The following is a 23,648-nucleotide window of genomic DNA, read 5'->3' as shown; positions in this document are numbered from 1 at the left end:
CCATGTTCAGTATATCTGCAACCATACTAGGGTAGACTTAACTACACATTTCATCCCAGGTTGTTGAATTTTCAGATAAGGGACCCACACAACATATTGAGTGTCAATTGTACAGTTTCACCACTGTATACAGACTAGAATCTTCTTCCACCAACAGCCATGGATTCTTTTCTCCATGGATGAATAGGTGAGATGATAGATACATTTTAAATCATTGTTACAGCAAGGAAACTTTTAAAATAGCTTAAATGTTTTCCATTACCTTTTTGTCATTTAATTGTATACGCCTTGCACTCAAAACACAGATCTATCCTACTTTTTTGTTTGTTTATTTGTTTTCAGACAAGATCTTGTTCTGTAGCCCAGGATGGTCTGAAGCTCACTATGTAGTCTAAGCTGACTTTAAATTTACGCAACCAGTTCTGTCTCAGCTCCCTAAACAAAATTCTCAAAAGATAAATACAGATGTCCGAGGAGTATTTTTAAAATACTCAACATCTTTAGTCATAAGTGAAATGCAAATTAAAACTACTTTGAGGTTTCATCTTAACCCAGTCAAAATGGCCAAGATCAAGAAAACAAATGGCAGCAGATGCTGGTGGGATTACAGACTGGCTCAGCCACTGTAGAAACAGTATAGAGATTTCTCAAGAAGCTGCAAGTCAGTCTACCAGATAATCCAGCTATTCTTCTTGGGTAATCTTACTACAGGGATGCTTGCTCATCAGTGTGCATTAATGCACTATTCATTTGCCAGGAAATAGAATGCACAAAAAATGTGCATTTGCACAATGGAATATTATTTAACTGTTCAGAAACTGCCTTTAATCCCAGCATTCGGGAGGCAGAGGCAAGTGGATGTCTAAATTCGAGGCCAGCTGGTCTACTTAGTGAGTTCCAGGAGAGTCAGGGATACACAGAGATATTACTATTATTCTGCTAAATTGACTATTATTCTGCTAAATTTAGTACCAAAGCAACTTCTAATAGCCCATTGCTATACTCATAGATTAGTGTATATCTCTCAATCTTTACCAAGAAAGCTACTTTATGTAGTGTTGGCAATTAGCACAGAGACTAACGAGGGGTCAGTGTGCACCTAAAAGAGGACTGAACACTGTTCAGACCTAAATTGGAAATCTATGTCACACCACTCCGCCAGAGTTTCAAGGATTATCCTGAAAGATGTGGGCGGAGTGTAAAAGCGAGGCAGATGTGGTGGATGGACTATAAAGTAGTGTTTTCCAGACACCGTAGGACAAATGCGCATGTGAATTTACAGCAGTTGTGACACTGTGCCCAAGACTGGTGCAAACCTAAGACAAACAATATCCCAGTCTGGCGGTGGGGTGGGTCAGCACCAAGTCTCACCCCTAGCTGAGATGCTATTAGCACTTGATAGCTGCTGGAAGAGAGTGACCCCTGGGTAAGTCAGCCACACTCCAGGGCAGGCTTCCCGCCTGGGCAATGCAAATGCAAATTGAAGTTGATGAGTTAAAGGGGAAAAAAAGCAAAAAAGAAAAGAAAGAAAAAGGGAAGTCAGGTGGGTAGAGAGGTGGGGATAGTTTGGAGAGGGTTGCATGTGATCAGCATATATTCTGTGGAATTCTCAAAGAATTAATAAAAATATTATTTGTAAAGAATTATATACCCACAAACAGATTTTTTAAACCAAGCACTAACAGGAAGAGCCTTTTTCTAATTTAGGATGCATGGTTGTCAAGGGAATAACTCAGAAAAGTGTTTAATATATAAATGTTATCGTTGTGTTAAAATTAGCAACAACACAAACTCCGGCTTGAACAGGCATCGAAAGTACCGTCACGGGGAAAGATCCATGGGGAGCAACCAACTGTTTTAGGAAGTCTCACCCTGAATGATTATCCATTTCCTAACTGTAGTGAGAATAACTTGGGCCTTCCAATTCAGCCCAAACTAGAATTCTCATTATAGTACTACTGGCTAGTGATGTGACTTTGAGAAAGTCACTTATCCTCTCTGGACCACTTTCCTTATTTGTAATCTAGGTGAAAGATATGAAGATTAAATGTCACAGTTTGTGGAAAAGTAAGGTGTGTGACAAATGGTTCTTTTCCTCCCACCCAAGCTAAGCAGAGAGGTTGTCAGGGGAAGAATGTAGCTGATCAGAAGTGATGGGTACACCAAATAAAGTATCCATCTGGTTGGCCTCAGTGACTCTAGGAGATTAGTCAGCTTTATTAAATAGGCTGCAACAAATTAGGCTGTCACAGTGCCTAGAAAGACATTTGATCCGTAATCAGCTTGGATTCCTAGAGCCTTAGACAAATCCCAGGAGAGTCCATGATGGAGTTAGCAGTACAAATTACATGTGCAAAGTAAGAAGATTACCCAACATTAACTTAAGGAGTGATTGTTCAAAGTGGAGGCTAATTTCATTGCTCCCCCATTCCTTGACTGCTACTGTATCTGTGCTTGCTTCTCATAGAGCCTTTGGTTCTTTGATTTTTCCTTATTGTCCCAGGTTGACAATGCCTCTCTTTTACTATGCAGTCCTTTGATGATAATTCTCGGTATCATATGCCTTCAGGTACATTTAATTTTTAAATAAGAGCTTTATTGAGATGCAATTCATACACCGTATAATTCACCTAGTTAAAGTGTGTAAGTGGGCTTTAGACTCTTCATAGGATTTTGCAGCTATCATTATTCCTGGAAGATTGTCATCTCAAAATAAGAAAACCTGTATCTGCTGGCAGGTACTCCCGCTCTGCTGACAGCCCCCTCCTTTTCCCTAGGTAGGCATTAATTCTCTAGCTCCATAATTCTGTCTAGTCTAAGCATTTCACACACACGAAGTTATCAAATATATGGCCTTTGTGACTAGTGTCTTTACTTATTATAAAGTTTTCAAGGCTCATCCATGTTATAGCATACAGCATACTTCCTTTCTTTCTACGACCAGACAGTATTCCCATTGCATGGATGTACTTTGCATGGATGTATTTTGTTTACCCGTTTGTTCATTGATGGGTACCTGGTGACTTCCAGCTTTTAGCTTATGAACAATGCTGTTAGGATTATACATTTACAAATATTTTTATTTCTTTTTGGTATGAGTTTAGGAACAGAGTTGCTTGGTCCTGTGGTAATTGTATGCTCAATCTTTCGAAGAGTTACTGGGGTATGTGCTAATGTAGCTGTACTATCTTATATTTACACTGAATTGTGGGCAGTTCTGGTTTCTTTATAGTAAAGAATATATGTAGCACATGCTCTTTGACATGCAATACAGTCAAAAAAAGCACATAGTACATTCTCCTTGACAATTGTTTAGTGCTTTTTAAAAATATGGCCATCCAAGGAGGTATGAAGTTCTACTTACGGTTTTTATTTGCTTTTCTCCAATTTTTAAATTATGTTGAACAGATTTTCATTTGTGCTTATGGTCATTTGTATGCCATCTTTGGCAAAATGTCTGTTTAGAATTTTGACCCAGTTTTTCATGGGGCTATTTATCTTTTCAATATTCAATAAGTGTTCTCTTATATAATATAGATACAAATCCTTATTAGTTGGCTGGCATTGCTCAAAATGCCTTCAGTTTTATATTCCTTCATTGTTCTGTTATGTTAATTTCTAATCATTTGTCCATTCAGCCACATACCCCTTTCCTTGGCATTAGCTTAGCAGAGTTAATAGAAAAGAGGGTCAAAGAAAATGCGTACATGACTTTGACTTTCGTCATCCTGAAAAGTTACACCATTCTTTCACATATCATTGTTTTTACACCTCTTTCCTCTCCTGCCCTTTCTTTTCTTTATCTGTCTCCTATTTTTTAATAATGACTCACTTTAAATGGTCCCTTTTGGTAACATATTGTTTCCCTATTGGGCAGATATTTGTTAAATTTATATTTACCTGACACATAAAACATCAAGGTATACATATTAATGATTGGCGTGATGTTTTGGTACATGGTAGGTTGTATAATGTTTAAATAAAGTTAAATATACTTTCCCCTCAAATAGTTACCACTTCTTTATGGTAAAAAGTTTTAAAATCCTTTCTTCTAGCTTTTCAAACTTTGTGATACATACTTTTTATCTATAGGCACTCCTCTAGGCAATAGCATATCAGAGCCGTATTCATTCTTACATAACTGTAGCTTAACAATCATTGATATATTTCTCCCATGTAAGATATTTTATGCCTAAAGTGGTTATTAGATTCTATTATATCCACATAATTCAGTCCTTAATGAATGTTCACTCTTATAAAGATTTTCTAGACCTGGAATCTAAGCATGTTCTGTATGCCTTTTATCTAGTGCTGGGGTATGAGAGTATTCTCCATAAATATCCAGCTTTAGTTTTTTAATATTGTAAGTACCATTAAAAGAAGTAATGCATGTGAAGAGCTTAGCCTAATACTTGCCATAAAGGAACCGCTCAATGCTCTTTGCTCTTTTTGTGAAGATTATTTATGGAATTGAATGAATTTAGATGGCAGTATGTGATGCATTTACATATAATCTTCCTTCATTGATACTTGAAAATATGTCATGAGACAGAGATGGCAAGAATTGTTATATCCACCGTATATATTGGGACTGTCTATCTCAGAAGCTAGGAGGCCTGCAAAAATTTATATAACCACTTAGATGGCACTTACTATGACTTGACCCAGGGTTTCTGACTCTGTGCATTTATATTCTAATTTTGTTCTAAACCGTTCTACCTTTTAAAATATAAGTTCTATAAATATTAACTGCCCATTAGCCATAATTGTAAAAATATCTCAATAGAAGCTAACAATTTACATGAATAATATTATTGATAGAAATAGTAATATTACACAGATTATTTCCTTCTTTGCCTGTTCGTCTCTATATTTGCCAAAAAAAAAGTAAATAAGCCAAAAGCAAAGAGGCAAAATATAAATTGGCATTTCATTGGTAGTCCCATTGTTTAGGACAAGGAGATCATAGGTAGGGTAGCAGGCTCCAACTGGTAGCTATGCATGCAAGTTGTCATTGAATATAAACCATATAAACCATTTCTTGAATATTGGCTATACTTATTTTAACTCATGGAAACTTAAAGAACCTTTCTGTTCTTCCATTGAGACTTGTAATTGACACTTTCCCATCTTAATAACTAGTGCCTGTCACTCTGATCTTTCCATGTTTTTCTCCATTTTAGCTATTTATTTTCTATGCCTAATTTTAGTGCTACCGTCACTGTAAGGTATAATTTATAGCCTTCAGTTATTACCTATCTAATAGAATTTTTTTTAAAAATTTATTTATTATGTATACAATATTCTGTCTGCATGTATGCCTGCAGGCCAGAAGAGGGCACCAGACCTCATTACAGATGGTTGTGAGCCACCATGTGGTTGCTAGGAATTGAACTCAGGACCTTTGGAAGAGCAGACAGTGCTCTTAACCTCTGAGCCATCTCTCCAGCTCCTATCTAATAGAATTTTATAGCCTTCAGTTATTACCTATCTAATAGAATGTTTAAAAGTAGGTTGTTTGAAAGCTTAGACAAATTAATGTGTCTTGCTTTCCCCTGGTTTAGCTTCATGGGGTGTTAATGTTAAAGTTGATGTTTGGGTTGTTGGTCTTGGGATGTTGATGACCTTTATCTCACTTGAAAACTTTGTAATTATAAAAGGAACAGTTTTAAAAAGGTGTTGATGAGCCCAGTTTGTCACTGAGCACCTTTAATCCCAGCACCCAGGAGTCGAGTGGGTCTCTGTGTTCAAGGCCAGCCTGGTCTACAGAGCAAATTCTGGAACAGCCAGGGTTGCATAGAGAAACCCTGTCTCAAAAAAATTAATATAAAAATAATGAAAAGTTACATGCTATGAAATAGTTCTATTAATTTAGATTACTATCTAATTAAGATATTACAAATTAAGATTCTATCAAAATCATACTTTTCATTTATTTTCTGTTCCTTCTTGCCAACTAGACTAGAAAGAACTCATTCTGTATCTTTCCTGGGGGAAGTACTTCTTAGTTCTCCCAGGGTAGGGTACAATGAACCATTCTTATGCTTTCAATTGATAAATATCTTGAAGCTGTGTCTAAGACATCCCCTTTCAGTTGTGTTATTATCCAACCCTCCTTTTTCTTTTTCTCTTTTCTTCGTTTTCTTTTTTTTTTTGTGATAGGGTTTCTTCACCCTCAAGTATTTTCTTTAATTTTTAGATTGATTTTATATATAGCCATGTTTTGCCTGCATACATGCATGTATGTGCACTGTGTACTTGCCATGTGCCTGAGGAGGTGAGAAGAAGGTGTCAGAGCTGGAGTGACAGGAAGTTCTGAGCCACCATGTGGGGGCTTCCACCTGATTATTTCTTCCCATGACTTATTGCACTGGCAGGCTTATTGATCTGGAGAAAAATGTTGAGCAGAAGTTCTTAGCATGTCCATATTGTGTCTTGTTGATTTTAAAGGAAAGCTGTTAGTCGTTAGGTATGACGTTGTGTAGTAAGATTTTGGTACTTCTCAGTTAGTTGGGTTTTTTGTTTATAGTTTTTTCCTTTTTCAATTCTTTTTTACTTTAAATTTTGTATTCCTTTTACCTATCAAGCACAATTTCCCCTTTCCTCCTTTCCCCTGGTCTACCCATTCTCCCCATCCCCCATCCTCTCCTCGGAGAGGGTAATGCCTCCCATGAGGAGTAAACTAAGCTTGGCATATCTAGTTCAGGCAGGACCAAGTTCTTCGCCCCTTCATCAAGGCTGAGCAAGTTATCCCACCATAGGGAATAGGCTCCAAAAAAAAGTTATGCACTGGGAATAAATCCTGGTTTCACTGCCAGGGGCCCCACAAAAGACCAAGTCACACAACTGTCACTCACATTCAGAGGGCCTAGTTAGGTCATGTGCAGGCTCCTCAGCTGTCAGTGCAGTGTCAGTGAGCTCCCACTAACTTGGGTCAGCTGTCTCTGTGGGTTTCCCCATAATGATGTTGACCCCCCCACTTGCTCATATAATCACTCCTCCCTCGTCAGTTGGACCCGGTGGAGCTTGGCCTAGTGTTTGACTGTAGATCGTTGCATCTGCTTCCATAAGTTACTGGATGAAGGTTCAGAGCTAACGATTAGGGTAGTGACCAATCTGATTACAGGAAAAAGCCATTTCAGGCACCCTCTCCACTATTGCTAGTAGTCTTGTCTGGGGCCATCCTTGTGGGTTCCCAGGAGTTTCCCTAGCACCAGGTTTCTCCCTAATCCTATAATAGCTACCTCTATCAAAATGTTTCTTTCATTGCTTCCTCTATCCACCCCTCCTCCAACTCAACCATCCCATTCCCTCATGTCTATTTATTTCCCTTTCCTAGGGTGAGCTATGCATGTCCCTCTTAGGGTCCTCCTTGATACATAGCTTTTCTGTGGCTGTGGATTGTAGCCTGGTTATCCTTTGCTTTACATCTAATATCCACTTAGGAGTGAATACATACTGTTTGTCTTTCTGGGTCTGGGTTACATCACTCAGGATGATTTTTTTTTCTGGTTTCATTCATTTGTCTGCAAATGTCATGGTGTCATTGTTTTTGTTTTTTGTTTTTTTGTGTGTTTTTTAACCATTGATGATACTCTGTTGTTTAAATGTACCACATTTTCTTTATCCATTCTTCAGTTTAGGGCATCTAGGTTGTTTCCAGATTCTGACTATTACGAATAATGCTGCTATGAACATAATTGAGCTAGTATCTTTGTGGTATGATTGAGCATCCTTTGGGTATATGCCCAAGAGTGATATTGCTGGATCTTGAGGTAGATTGATTCCCAGTTTTCTAAGAAACTGATCATTAAGATTTTAGTAATTTGTTTTATTCCTTAATCCCAACTCGATATTGGGCTTTCCCCATGCTTTCTTATAACTGTTAAGATGATCTTTCTTTCCAAGTCTATTAATATGGCAACTTTTTTAAAAATTGGATTTTCATTGCTAAGGCTACTTTTACTTGGAGAGATTGGCCATACTATACTACTGCTTTTTATATTGTTAAATTTGGCATGTTAAGACTTATTTGTATATTTATGATTTTGATGAATTTGTTTTTATTCTTTCTTTATGAGTCATTGTCTCTCTATGCAGTTCAAGCTTACCTCAAACTCACAATTCTCTGACCTCAACTTCCTGGGCATGAGTATTAGGATTACAGTCATGTACCACCATGATGGACATGTCTTAATGGATTTTAATGTTTATTTCTTCAGTTATGTTTGTCTGGTTTGAGTGTTAAGGTAATGCCTGGGGCTAGATAAGGTACTACATGCCTGTGATACTATCACACAGGAAATAGAGGCTGGAGAATTATGAGTTCAAGACCAACCTCACTCACGTAAGTAGTTGGAGACCTAGGCTACATGACACATTTTCACAGAAAAAAAGACAGTAAAGAAAAAAAACTAACAAACCAAAGACAATGCTATAGATAGCATGTATAAAATCCAGGAATTCATATCTGACACTGTACCCCAACATGGATATTTCTAGTTACAAAACTCAAGTTTTGACTTCATGTATTTTGCAACTCTGCTTTTAGAATAGAAAAAAAATTATTTTATATTCTAATTTAATTGATGCCTGTGTCACAGAATGACTCACATTATCCCTGTTAATAGTTCTGCTCTTAAATCTGTTTTGTCTGACACTGTATTTACGCCAGCTGTATTTTAGTTTTTGTCAACTCAGTATATTTTACCATCTTCTTACTTCTTATTTTATAAATTGGAACATACAGTGAAAGTGATTTTTACTTGGATATAATCCAAGTATGTGCATTGCAAATATGTCATTTCTCTTAATCATCATAATTATGAAATGGAATTATTATGTGACTCCAACTTACTTCTTATTACCTCTTGGTAGTCCCGTCTCCTAAATCTTGGGAGCTACAATCTATTTTCTGTCACATTGTTTCTGTTATTTTGAAAAGAAAAACCTCCAAAGTATCATATAACCTATAAGATATTGAGATTAGTTTCTTTTACATAGTCCAGTCTTTTACATCCATTCACTTTGGCGTTTATGTTTAGTTTGCCCCCTTTTAATTGTTAAACAGTGTTTCACAGTGTGACTCTGTGCTGTTTCTTGGCTGTACTTCACGTTGACCATCTTCCCAATACTTTCCACTCACCAGGGCTCTCTTTTTGATCTAAAAGCTGAGGCTTCAATCCCTGCTGTGGTATCCAGATATAGAGAAATTAAAAGTGAGCATTTACCACATGGGCTATCATGCATCCTATGCTAGGTGGCTATTTGCAAAAAGCATGACAGCCCAAGTTTTGTTCACCTTGGTCTGCTGGCAGGTGGGGTTTGGGGAAGGGGGTGCATGAGAAGGCATCTCTCCAAACGTATCTCCCTGATATCTTGTCCTATAAACATAATTGTCTTGGTCTTTTTCAAACTGAATTTTGCCTGGGTTCCCATTGTACCTCTTTCTATGCTGTGTATTGTGACAATTATGACTTCATCTAATTTTTTCTCATCTTTCACAAATGCTGTTCTTTTGGTCTTAAAAACCATATTTTTTGTTTGTTTTGTCTTGTTTTTAAGGTATTTCAGGAGGTAGAATGAAGAAAAAATCTGATGTTTTCTTTACCTTTTCTGGAAACAAAATTTTATTAGCTATATTTAAATGTTAAATTTTGAGACATTGAGCAAAATTGCCTAATTGTTTTAGGGAGATTTGATTGGTAATAGTCTTATAAAGGAGGTGAAATTTGGATTATGCTTTGAAGGAGTAAGTCTGGGTTGGATAACCTGATATGATGGGTTACAGTACACAGGGTCATAAAACTTATGGGTGTATAGTTGGGTTAGAGCCAGATTTGAGAAGTCTTTGACAAGTAGGAGTTATGATACAGCACAATGATAGAGAGCTATTAGATGTTTTGAAAGTGCAAACCGTGATACATAATGATAACAGTTTTTCATATTAATGTAAAATTTTATGTCTAGTCTATATATCTCTTTTCTCTGAATCAAATGAAGAGCAGCCACATAAAAACAAAGCTCATATTATTTTTATCAAATATGTGCTGTCTACTTAATGATTAAACCCATGACTTGACCTTTCTTCTTCAATACTTAAAAGCTTCCACCCTTGCATTTAAAAACCTATTTTCTGTTGGTAATCTTTTTATTGTTCTTGTCAAGATGAGTTTCCTGTTTCTGCTCATTGCTTTTGCAAAATTATAGTCATCACATTAGTTATATTATACTACTACTAAATTCTTTCCAGTGCAGAGGTTGGTGGAAATATTTACTTGTCTTATTATTTCTAATACCATACCATACATCACAGTTGCTTTTTTATTTTTATTTTTTGGTTTTTCGAGACAGGGTTTTTCTGTAGCTTTGGACAGTCATGGAACTAGCTCTTGTAGACCAGGCTGGCCTCGAACTCACAGAGATCTGCCTGCCTCTGCCTCCCGAGTGCTGGGAATAAAGGTGTGCGCCACCACTGCCCGGCTCAGAGTTGTTTTCTGCATGATGGTATTATATTTCATTTAAATGCCAGTACTCTCCAATCAGCTTTTAAAGTAAGTTATTTTTGCTTTTTCTATATTAGAATTTTATAACATCAACTTATTCTTTCCTCTTATACAATAATTTTGAAAATTGTTAGGTTGAGTTAATTTGCGTTTGTCTTTTAGGGTGTGTGTGTGTGTGTGTGTGTGTATACACACATATATGTATATGCCTCTTTGTAATATTTGAAAAATTGATACATTGGTGAATTTCAAGAAGATAAAACCATTTTAGTGACTTTTCCTAAAGAATATAGAAGAAATAGAAAAAAAGATGTAGGGGGAGTTATAGAAGGGGAAAAAGTAAATACTCAGGTCCTGAGTACAAGCAAGTTCCTCTTACATCAGAACCAAGGCCCAGAAGAAATAAAGTAGTAGAGGAATAAGATAGGTGCTAATACTGAAAGGTGAAATTAAATTAATGGAAGCAGTTTTAAGGACACCCTTAAAAGTTAGCTAGAAGCCAAGCACTGTCCATAAAACAGAACTCTCTATGTGGAGAGTGGTGGGCAACATAAGTTTATAGAAATTATAGAAAAGAAGTACAAAGTTGGTGGGAGAAGATTAATTTTATAAAGAAAGGACACACTTTGTGCAGGATCTCTAAGATGATTTCTAAAGTTGTGTGGGGGAAAGATGGTGAGAAAACTGGTAAAGTGGTAAGAGGAGACTGTAAGGTAACCACCCGTATTTGACACATCTACAGGGCAACCCCTAAGACAAAGGCTCAGGAGAAATCACAGAAGTGGGGTGGGGAGATTGTAAGAGCTGGAAAACCCAAAAGTCTGCTTTAAAATAGTATCTCCTATTATAGGCCATGAAAACTGCAAACCATGAAATCTCAACAGTGTGATTGCCTAAACACGACCTGTGTAATGACATCAGCTGACATTCCAGTGTAGATGGGGGATTCTCTCAAGGCCCCACAACTAGATGAAGAACTACAAATCATCAGTGGCTGTTGGGAGAGAGAATGAGTCTTCTCCAAGGATAAGCCCTCTGATAAATTATCCACTCCCAAGTGGTACAGCCCTAAACACAAAAACTGCTCTAAATGGACTCAGTAGGGTGGGGGGGTGTGAAGAAGAGATCAGTAATTTCAGAGAGAGTGGGTGGGAGGAGAACAGGAGGAATGGGGTAAACAATATGTAAATATGGTACTTGCATATGAAATTCTCAAATTAAAAAAAAGAAGTGTGAGAATGAGAACAAAAAGTAGATACATTGAAGGCAGATTCAAATGTCCCTCGTGACCCCAAATTACTGAGAAAGGGTTGACTTTTTCCATCATAGTGTAAATAGATCCAAAATGATTTACTTTGTGATAAGGATAAAGTCTCTTAATACCTTAGCTGAGCTGAGCCAAACTGTCCATATATGAAGGTATGAGCCCATCTGTCCACAGGAAATTCATCGCTGCATCAATTGTAATTGCTGTGCTCTATCACCACATGAGATAGTATACAACCTCTAAGAATGAAGTTTGTCTTTACACATTGAGATACAAGGCTATTCATTGTTATGTAGGCATGTGCCAGTACACCTGCGTTTATCCATATGTGTTTTGACTTTTAAAAAGTATATATCTATAATTTTTAACCTCAAGTTTTTTTGTGGATGAAAGGGAAAACAAGCTAAGCCATTGGATCCAACCTTTCCTTCCTAAACACTGGGTTTAATTCCATTTTTACTCTCATGTTCAACCTTTACACTCTTTCAAAAGCAAGCACTGTCAGCACATTATTCCATTTCATTCTTGGGAGAAGCTAAGTTTCTAGTTCCTAATTAATATGACAAAGGGCTAATGTTTTCCCTGCCATGCTAACATGACTTGAAAGTACTAATTGACAGCTTCTGAGTGAAAGGGAGTTTTGTGAATATCCTAACTTGAACGTTTACTACAAAGTATATGCCAAAGCACTCAATTCAATTTAAAGGTTCTGGTCCTGAACAGTGCCAGCCAAGGGCATCTCCTTATCAGATGATTGACAGTCTTACCCCCACTGAAGTGTGCTCATTCAGTACTTATGCATACTTACCTAATTTTAAAAGTACCTCCCATAGACTTACTGAACTTTTTACACCTTACATGAGCAATAAGGAACAGTCTTAAGTATTGAGAACACTTTCTCCAAGTTGACATTGCTTTGGCTAGATGCATTGTTCCTCGTTTACATCTGCTTTTCTGACTAAGAGAGGCAAGGGATGAATTACAGAGCTAGGGTGTGGAGTATTTGTGTTTTCAAGGGAATGAGGGCATTTATGAGCAGTTTCATAATTATGAACAATACATGCCATTCATTGGTGAAGATGCACAAATATAATATACAACCCTGTCCTAAAGTATGTGTATAATGTGAAACTATTTTTTTCTCCCTAGAGGGACAGTAGTTGGATCAGATAATCTCATTGCCATTTTAGTTCTATTAAACCACATATTTACTTTTAAAAGCAATCTTAAAATTATGATAGGGAGTTTAGATTGTGGTTTGTATTATATTTATGTATAGAATCTTTTCAGAATTGCATTCTTAGTAAATTATACCTTTGTTTCTTTCTTTTTTAAAATATTTATTTATTTGTTTATTTATTATGTATACAATATTCTGTCTGTGTGTATCCTATACCTTTGTTTCTTAAATCTGTGAAACATGATTTTATGTTGGAGATCATTAAAATACAAAGGGAACAGCATAATCCTTTATATTGGCTCTTATTATGTTTATTATAATCTTAGAAAGTGGTCTGTGTTTCTACCACCCCTGATTTGTTTTATAAATGAACGTTTCTATGAAACTACAGATTGAGTCTTGCCAAATTCTTCCTTTTTGCCTCGTTATTAAATTCTGTGTAGTTCCCCATTAGAAGCTCATTGTGACCTTTTTTCCATTTTAATAAAGTAAATCATATAATTTGTCTTGTAAAACATGCTGTGTGGTATACATACATCGCTCCATCTGCCCATTGTACTCTTCAAAGCATTTCATTCTCCTAAGAGTAGACAAGCCTGAACTCCTTGTTTGGGGTTCAGAGGAAGGAGTTAATCAACAGGTACTTTCTCACTGGGACCTGTCTCTCCTCTCCCCTGCAGGGGCTAGCCTGTTCATCCCCTGCTAATCCTTTAAGCCCTTGGAGACAATTAAGCCTCCTGTTGGGACTCCGTACATTCCTTTTTATCAAAGATAATTAAATCTCTGACTTGAAAGATAATTGGCCAAACAGCAGCAGCAATAAGCTGAGTATTGGAATATTTAAAGCTAAAGCGTAATCCTCATTCTCAAAGAGGGTAAAGAATTCAGGTGATAGAAAGAACTCCAGTCTTGCACTTGATACAGATAGATACCCTCTCCTATATGTCTCAAGGAGGGAAAAGCCATCAAAATGCAAAAGATTCTCTTAAAGTCCTATTGCAGTACTATCCATGTGATTATGGGAAGGGCTTTTTTACATATGGGGAAGACAGAAGTATAAATGATCATTTTTTTCTTCAAGCAGGGTAGATAGATAGATAGATAGATAGATAGATAGATAGATAGATAGATTCATAGATTTCCCTTTTTTGTTCTTAATGTAAATTAGCCTTAATATTCTATTTTTCATGCTGTGAAATGTATACACACATATGAACAACGCAGTTTTTATTTTTTCTGAGCACTCCTTTGGCAGCTTTCATGCAAACAGAAGCTTAGCACACAGAGATTGCGATATTCGTTTCCCCCTTGATTCCTGGCTCAATTTTTGTGCTTGTTATAGGGCTTTGACCAGCTTCGCCTTGATGGACTGCTTTGTGACGTGACCCTGATGCCAGGGGATACAGATGATGCCTACCCTGTGCACAGAGTCATGATGGCATCTGCAAGTGACTACTTTAAAGCTATGTTCACAGGTAGGTTGCTTTTGACACCCTGCATTCACATTAGGACATCAGAAGAAAGCCTTGTCTAATTATTTTATTGTTATTATTTTTAACCCAAAATCCAGTATTTAACTCTGTGTCATTAAAAAAATACTTTCAAAAAAAAAAAAAATCTTGACCAGTCTGTGTGGTTGTGTTTGCTGCTGCTCTAGCAAGGGAAATTGAAGCGTGTTTTGTACCATCCCTTGTACTTCATAGCCTTTCTTTCTTTAATATCAGAGACTCCATGCGCCTATAACGTGGCCTTTAATCCATCAAAAGTGACAGGAAGTGACAGGAGACCATTTTAAAGGACTTGTATTATGTATGATCTCCATTAGTATAGACAGAATTTTCTTCAAGTGCTCTTTGAACTGTAAAAACTTGCAAATACTAACTGTGGGATGGATACTTACTTGGAGTAAGACTTTCCCTTGATTTTCCTGCATCTAATTAGCAATAGAAGTGAGTTTGACCTGAGTTACCCACTTTCATTGACTTGACTGTCTTAGCAATAGATGTGAGTTTGACCTGAGATCCACCTTCACTGAATTGACTGTCTTTTCATTTAAGGTGGAATGAAAGAACAAGATTTAATGTGCATCAAGCTTCATGGCGTGAGCAAAGTGGGTCTGAGGAAAATTATTGATTTCATCTATACTGCGAAACTTTCTCTCAACATGGACAACCTTCAAGACACGCTGGAAGCCGCCAGCTTTCTTCAGATTCTACCAGTTTTAGACTTCTGTAAAGTGTTTCTCATATCAGGGGTAAGATGTTTTCAAATCTTCTTTTTCTTGTGGTAGATGCTCATAGAGCGTTCGAGAAGGGCACATAACGTCAATTGTATAGACATGTGAAACTTGTCAGAAGAAGAAGCTGTCATATAACATGTGGTGTGGGAGTAAATGGAAAATAAAACAGGTGAATCTTACAAAGTAGAATTACTTAACAGAAGGCTTCCATATGGTCAAATGATGTGTAATACTAATACATTTGAAAATATAACTTGTTTTATAATTTTGTATACTCTAATTTTGGTTTATTCATTTCTGTAATTTTATACAACATTTGACTTACTTTTACACAGTAGTCTTTTATAGAATTAAATTGGAAAATAATCTGAGTTTCTAGAATTCTATTGAAACTAGCTTTACATTTTTTTCTTCTTTGATCTTAAGAACTAGCAGTTAAATGCTAACTTTTGAAAAGATGTAAATCTTGATTCCTTAGAACATAGCATACTGAGTAGTGGTTAGTTTTTTTCTAATCAACTAATAACTTAACTAGTAACTTAATAGTCACTGTGTTCCTACAGATATTTTATTTTAGTCAAGGAAACTTAAACATTTCCTGGCTTACACAGAGATGACAAGATTGCTACAGTTCCTGGATTCTTCTTTTGTCAATAAAATTACTGATAGTAAAATTTTATTTATTTTCTAATTCATTATTTGATAGATAATATATTTTCCTATAATTGGTTTTAACTAATGTCACCTTAATATTGGTAATTTGCTCTTAGGCCTTTTAGAAATTTTGAACATGAAAACTTCCTTAAAACACTAAGTTTGGGGAAAATATTTACCTAATTATTTTATTAATAAGGTGCTTCTTATCTATCAACAGATGAATCAATAATCAATGATATAAATACACAAGGGAATGATGGAAAGAATGCTTTTCTATTCTTCACAGTTACAAGGATATGCCTAGAATATAATATATTAAGTGAAATAAGCCACACATAGGAAAAAGAATACTACCTGTTCACACTCACATGTGGAAGCTAGAAAAATGAATCTCACAGAAACAGGAAAATAGTGATTACCAGACCCCAGGGACTGTAGGACTAAAGGAAGTTTATGGAGAAATTGGTTAGTAGATGCAGAAATAGAGTTCCATGGCCATATCCTGGTGTTCTACGACAGCACATTGGAGTGACTGTTTCTAATAATGTTTCATATATTTCAAAATAATTTTAAAATAATATTATAAATATCTTTACAATGAAGAAGTGATGAATAATTAAGATAAACGATGCTAATTCCTCTAATTATTGCATAACATATATGTATTGAAACATCATATTGTACCAGCAAATTTAAATAAGCAATCTATGTGTTAATTCAAAATAAGATAAACAATTAGGCATATTAAACAAAAACATTTAAAAAAGGAAACTTTCGATAAGGTAGTCAATGCCCATTTAATTATACTATTAAAATCTGCTTTTTAAAATACATTTCTATTATGGAGTACTGAAATGAGTGTCATAATTACTTGTAAAATTGAAGCTAATTGCTATTTTAAAGATTTTATGACTGTGCGGTGCTATATTATTGACTTGTATCACTGCTGCGCAATTGTCTAAATGAAGTTTATTGGTCTCCCATGCTGCTGTGTGCTAGCATTACTAAATCTGTGTATTAAGTTTCATTCCAATCCTGCTATACAAAGCCCATACTCTTAACAACTATTTTTCTTCTGTTTGTTTTGTCACCAACAGCATGTGACAACTTCAAATAAACTGTGGATGTATTGAATGTATTTTCATAATGTCACAAGTTCAAGAATTAATTTAGTAGTAACCCTTAAAGCTTATGTTGACAGACTCTCTGCCATTGCTTTCCTCTGAGCTTAACAGCTCATCTTGGAACAAACTAGGGAAAGTGCTATGATTTCATTAGAAATAGTGATTATCAAGAAGCATTGTTGACCTATTATCTAACAGAAGTTTGGCATATATAACTTCACATATTATGATCAATCACTTTGCCTTGAACTCACAGAGATCTATTTGCCTAATGCCACCACAGTGCTGGTATTAAAGGCATGCACCACCAATGCCCAACTAAATCAACTGTATTTAGTGTTAGTATATTTCTATCAGATTAGTGCAGAAGGACATTTCAAGATTACTCTATTTAAAAACAGTCTTATTTAAAGATGGGATGATAGTGGTTTTATATGTTTACACCTTTCCAATAATTCAGAAGTTGTTTCTTTAATTGCTTGAAATGCTTGCTATAACTAAGGCGTTTAACCTAGGAATGCCTTCATTACCACAAACAGCTAATATTGTCTCCAGGATTGTATTCTTGCTCTTAGTATCTTCAGCAGAATCCCTGCACCATATCCAGTGAGGGGTCTTGATAGTAGCGATGTTTCCTTATGCTACGCTCCATTCTTCTGCCTCTGTATTGCAGATATCCTCTTCTGCGACCTTCTAGGAGATTCATCTTTTTCAGAACATCATTCTACCTTGTTCATGCTTCATCTTGCTCACTGAGAATGTGTCTGTATTCTTTTATGGTGGCAATCTCCTCTCTCATGGTCTTTGAATTACTTTTTATATATTTATTTTTTATTATTTATGGGGGTCACCGTTCCACGCCACCCACCTGTAATGACCGTTGCCTGCCAGTAGGAGGTGGGGTGCACCTGAATCCACATAGCAATGGTGTTGATTCAGGAAGTAAACTCTAGAATATATACACTCAAATCCAGAGGTTAAATTCACAGATCACAAAAGGTCAGAGAGCTTCTAGTGGCCAATAAACAAGGCAGCCTGGCCTACCCCGGCCGGGCTCTCCTGCCCTGCTGCTCTGTTCAACCCGATGCAGAGGGTCGTGACACAGCCATTGCGCTGTTGCTAAAGAGGCTTAGTGCTTTGGGCCCCGTGTCCCTGTGCTGGGATTAAGGGTCAAGCTGCTTGCAGCACTCCCAATCAGTTATGGTGGATGGCAGGGATTTCAAACAGCTTGCTGGAACTTCAAAGGGAGCTTGCGCTGTGAGCTCTTTGACTCACATTGCAAGGAAAAATTTAAAAATCCGTGCAGAACAGGGCAAATTAGGCCGGCAGAGACTGTCCGGACCTGTGTATCCTGGGAGGCGTGGAGGTTATGGCTGAGGGAGGGCTTGTGCCAAGCCAAGCTGGCCAAGCCGAACTGGTGGCAGGTCGCCAAGCCAGAGGCCGAGCTGGGGGTGGGGGTGGGGTGGTTCTTAAACCAAACGCTGGGCACCAAATAACGGCGAATCAATCCCACACCAGTTGTGTTTTAAGGGGTTATTTATTTTGGGGGGTAAAACTTACATACACCATAAACCGTCAGGAAGGGAGCCTAGTCGCTGGAGCAGGAGCCGGGAGCAGGAGCCAGGACCAAGCGCTGGAGCCAAGGGGCCCGAGCCGAGCTCTGTGGCTCCTTTTAAAAGAGAAATATACCACGCCCCAGTGGGCTGGTATTTCAGCGGCTATTGGCTGACGGAGCAGAAGGTGCTCCCACAGCACCGTGGGCTCGTGCTTCAGCGACTAAAGCAGCGGAAGATACTCCTGCAGCAGAGTTCTATATTTCCTAGGGGTTAAAACACAAGACGCACACACAGATACAGAGTTCGAGTCATCCTCAAGAAGAGAATGCCCCATTTATTCAACTTAACCCAGGGTTAAATACTTTTGGCCCCAGTAAAGAAAAACTCCTCCCACCCAGAGGGGGCTGGGGAAACTGGCACCTGTGAGAGCTTCTCCTGAGGCAGGTGGTCGAGGGTGCAAGGCAGTGCCAGACGGGGTAGATGGGTCTTGGTGCCTGAGCTTCTTTCAGCCAGGTTGAGAAACTACCATTTTAAAGTAAAATAGACCCCTCAGGCTATTGTACCAGGCTGTAGCAGAGCAAGCATGGAACTTAGCAGGAAGCTTAGCTGGTTAGCGTAAACATTACTTGCATCCTGTGTTTTGGCCTCAAGGAACAGGGAGGACAGGGCCTCACAATTTATTTATTTATTTATTTATTAAAAATTTCCACCTCCTCCCCACCTCCCTTTTCCCTCCCCCTCCTCACCTCCCCCTCCCTCTCTAGTCTTAAGAGCAGTCAGGGTTCCCTGCCCTGTAGGAAGTCCAGGGTCCTTCCAGCTCCATACAGGTCTATAAAGGTGAGCATCCAAACAAACCAGGCTCCCACAAAGTCAGTCCATGCAGTAGAATCAAAACCCAGTGCCATTGTCCTTGGTTTCTCAGTCAGCCTTCATTGCCAGCCACATTCAGAGTGTCCAGTTTGATCACATGCTCCATCATTCCTAGTCCAGCTGGACTTGGTGAGCTCCCATTAGATCAGTTTCACTGTCATAGTGGGTGGATGCACCACTCGTGGTCCTAACTTCCTTGCTCTCATGTTCTCCCTCCTTCTGCTCCTCATTTGGACCTTGGGAGCTAAGTCCAGTGCTCCAATGTGGGTCTCTGTCTCTATCTCCATCTATCCCCAGATGAAGGTTCTATGGTGATATGCAAGATATTCATCAGTGTGGCTATGAGACAAGGCCAGTTCAGGCACCCTCTCCTCTGCCGCCCAAGGAACAATCTGAGGACCTCTCCTTGGACCTAGGAACCCCTCTAGATACAAGTCTCTTGCAAATCCTAAAATGGGTCCCTTAATTAAGATATTTACTTCCCTGCTCCCATATCTACCCTTCCTCCATCCCACCCATCCCATTCCCCCAAGTTCTCCTGAATCCTCCCCTTCTCCCTTCTCTCTAACCATCTCCCCTTACATCCACCCCCCACACACCCCCATGCACCCAAGTTTTGCCTGACAGTCTTGTCTACTTCCAATATCCAGGAGGATAACTATATGATTTTCTTTGGGTTCACCTTCTTATTTAGCTTCTCTAGGATCACTAATTATAGGCTCAATGTCCTTTAATTATGGTTAGAATCCACTTATGAGTGAGTACATACCATATTCCTCTTTTTGGGTCTGGGTTACCTCACTCAGTAAAGCGTTTTCTATTTCCATCCATTTGTATGCAAAATTCAAGATGTCATTGTTTTTTACCGCTGAGTAAAACTCTAATGTGTATATGTTCCACACCTTCTTTAACCATTCTTCTATTGAGGGGCACCTAGGTTGTTTCCAGGTTTTGGCTATTACAAATAGTGCTGCTATAAACATAGTTGAACAAATGCTTTTGTAGTAAGATAGGGCATCTCTTGGGAATATTCCCAAGAGTGGAATTGCTGGGTCCTGAGGTAGGTTGACTCCCAGTTTCCTGAGAAACTGCCACACTGATTTCCAAAGTGGCTGCACAAGTTTGCATTCCCACCAACAATGGATGAGTGTTTTCCTCACTCCACATCCTCTCCAGCATAGGTTATCATTGGTGTTTTTGATTTTAGCTATTCTGACAGGTGTAAGATGGTATCTTAGAGTTGTTTTGATTTGCATTTCCCTGATCGCTAAGGAGGTTGAGCATGACCTTAAGTGTCTTTTGGCCATTCGAAGTTCATCTGTTGTGAATTCTCTGTTAAGTTAAGTACCCCATTTTTTAATTGGGTTAATTAGAGTTTTAGTGTCTAGTTTCTTGAGTTCTTTGTATATTTTGGAGATCAGACCTTTGTCTGATGAGGGGTTGGTGAAGATCTTCTCCCAATCAGTAGGTTGCCTTTTTGTCTTACTAACAGTATCCTTTGCTTTACAGAAGCTTCTTCTCAGTTTCAGGAGGTCCCACTTATTCATTGTTGGTCTTATTGTCCGTACTACTATGGTTCTACCTAGGAAGTGGTCTCCTGTGCCTATGTCTTGTAGACTACTTCCCACTTTCTCTTCTATCAGGATCAATGTGGTCAGATTAATATTGAGGTCTTTAATCCATTTGGACTTGAGTTTTGTGCATGGTGATAGATATGGATCTATTTTCATTCTTCTACAGGTTGACATCCAGTTATGCCAGCACCATTTGTTAAAGATGCTTTCTTTCTTCCATTGTATAGTTTTAGCTCCTTTGTCGAAAATCAGGTGTTCATAGGTTTGCGGATTAAGATCGGATCTTCGATTCGATTCCATTGGTCAACATCTCTGTTTTTATGCCAATACCAAGCAATTTTCATTACTGTAGCTCTGTAATAGAGTTTGAAGTCAGGAATGGTAATGCCTCCGGAAGTACTTTTATTGTATAGGATTGTTTTGGCAATCCTGGGTTTTTTGTTTTGCATATAAACTTTATTATTGTTCTCTCAAGGTCTGTAAAGAATTTCCCTGAGATTTTAATGGGGATTGAATTGAATCTATAGATTGCTTTTGGTAGAATTGCCATTTTTACTATGTTGATCCTCCCAATCCAAGAGCAGGGGAGATCTTTCCATTTTCTGGCATCCTCTTCAATTTCTTTCTTCAAAACCTTAAAGTTCTTTTCAAATAGATCTTTCACTTCCTTGGTTAGAGTTACCCCAAGATACTTTATGCTATTTGTGGCTATCGTGAAAGGTGATGTTTCTCTGATTTCCTTCTCTGTATCTTTGTTCTTTGTGTTTAGGAGGGCAACTGATTTTTTGGAGTTGATCTTATATCCTGACACAGTACTGAAGGTGTTGATCAGTTGTAGGAGTTCTCTGGTAGAGTTTTTGGGGTCGCTTATGTACACTATTGTATCATCTGCAAATAATGAAAGTTTGACTTCTTCCTTTCCAATTCGAATCTTCTTGATTTCTTTATGCTGTCTTATTGCTATGCTAGAACTGTGTGTTTTATTTCTTGTATTATGTTTCCTGATATTCTTTTCCAATATTTCCACTTTGACCTATCAGTTGTTAGAACATGGCTAAGAGATCCTGCTGTGGATGAACTACTTCACTCACTTCTCCCCTTTGCCTGCTCTCCACTCTGAGGCATGTTACAGTTAATGCTGGGGAAATTATTCTGGACTCTTTTTTACCTCAGCTAGTAGAGTGTGCTAGTACTAACAGAACAACTAAGGAAAGTTACCCTGCCAAGATACTAAAAATAGGTCCCCCCAAACTCATCCTGCATGGGTTTTAGTACAGATATGTCCCTCCTGCCCTCAACAAATTCTCTGGCTTACATTTCTGGATAAATATATGTAAAATAACTCTGTGCTAGAAAAAATTGTGCTGTTAAGTCATTGAATATGAACACTAACTTTGAAAAGAATCAATATGAAGGATAGTAACAAATGATGCCTCTGCATAAAAGGGAAATCAAAGAATTGGATTGTAGACATTTTTGTGACCTGCTAATTATGTGTGCTACTTGGAAGAACCAAGAAAAAAAACTGACTTGACTATAATTGAATAACATGGTTTTCCTAAAATTTCTACCTAGTAGTAATTTCATCAGCATTTGGGAGAAGGATACTTTTCGAGGAAGAAAAACTTAATTATTTTGGACATAGTCAATGTGAAATGTTTCTTAGGTTAACTGATCAGTTTTGCTTAGTAAACTTTTTGCTGAATCAAGTGAAGGTTATTTGGACCTTCACATCTTTATCCACTTCAATGAGAATCTTTATTTGCTTCTCTAAGGACTTGACAAAGCACTCTTCCTCTGAAAGAAGAATTTCTGTGAGCAAAGTGTAGCTGTGTAGAAAGCAACCATATTTTAATTTTCCTATTGGATTCCTAGGTTAACTTGGATAACTGTGTTGAAGTTGGACGCATTGCCAACACCTACCATCTGACAGAAGTGGATAAATATGTCAACAGCTTCGTCTTGAAGAATTTTCCTGCATTGCTGAGCACTGGGGAGTTCCTGAAACTCCCCTTTGAGCGTCTTGCCTTCGTGCTTTCCAGCAACAGCCTTAAGCATTGCTCTGAACTAGAGCTCTTCAAAGCCACCTGTCGCTGGCTGCGCCTGGAAGAGCCGAGAATGGACTGTGCCGCCAAGTTAATGAAGAACATACGATTTCCGCTGATGACACCACAAGAGCTCATTAATTACGTGCAAACGGTAGATTTCATGAGAACTGACAATACTTGTGTCAACTTGCTTCTGGAAGCCAGCAATTACCAAATGATGCCGTTTATGCAGCCGGTTATGCAGTCAGACAGGACTGCCATTCGGTCTGACACCACTCATTTGGTTACACTCGGTGGAGTCCTGAGACAGCAGCTGGTTGTCAGTAAGGAATTGCGCATGTATGATGAAAAGACCCATGAGTGGAAATCTCTAGCCCCCATGGATGCCCCAAGATACCAGCATGGCATTGCTGTCATTGGCAATTTTCTCTATGTCGTTGGAGGGCAGAGCAATTACGACACAAAAGGAAAAACGGCTGTCGATACAGTGTTTAGATTTGATCCTCGCTACAATAAATGGATACAAGTTGCATCTTTAAATGAGAAGCGCACCTTCTTCCACCTAAGTGCTCTCAAAGGATTTCTGTATGCAGTTGGAGGGCGAAACGCTGCTGGTGAATTGCGTAAG

General features: G+C 38.0%; 1 protein-coding gene across 13 annotated transcripts in view; it reads left to right on the top strand.

The window, feature by feature from the left end:
• Window positions 1-23,648, top strand: part of Klhl13 (kelch like family member 13) — a 196,922-nt gene that overhangs the window by 163,203 nt on the left and 10,071 nt on the right. For all 13 annotated transcript variants that reach the window (XM_087902656.1, XM_085684959.2, XM_048450376.3 and 10 more), the window contains 3 exons: window positions 14,295-14,427; window positions 15,010-15,206; window positions 22,848-23,643. In XM_087902656.1, the coding sequence (XP_087758782.1) occupies window positions 14,295-14,427; window positions 15,010-15,206; window positions 22,848-23,643 (1,126 nt within the window). The remainder of the gene's footprint in view (window positions 1-14,294; window positions 14,428-15,009; window positions 15,207-22,847; window positions 23,644-23,648) is intronic.

The sequence above is a fragment of the Myodes glareolus genome, chromosome X (assembly GCF_982192425.1).
Source record: "Myodes glareolus chromosome X, mMyoGla1.1, whole genome shotgun sequence".
NCBI lineage: Eukaryota > Metazoa > Chordata > Mammalia > Rodentia > Cricetidae > Myodes > Myodes glareolus.
Note: the sequence above shows the minus strand (reverse complement) of the source record. Positions and strands in the feature narration are given on the sequence as shown.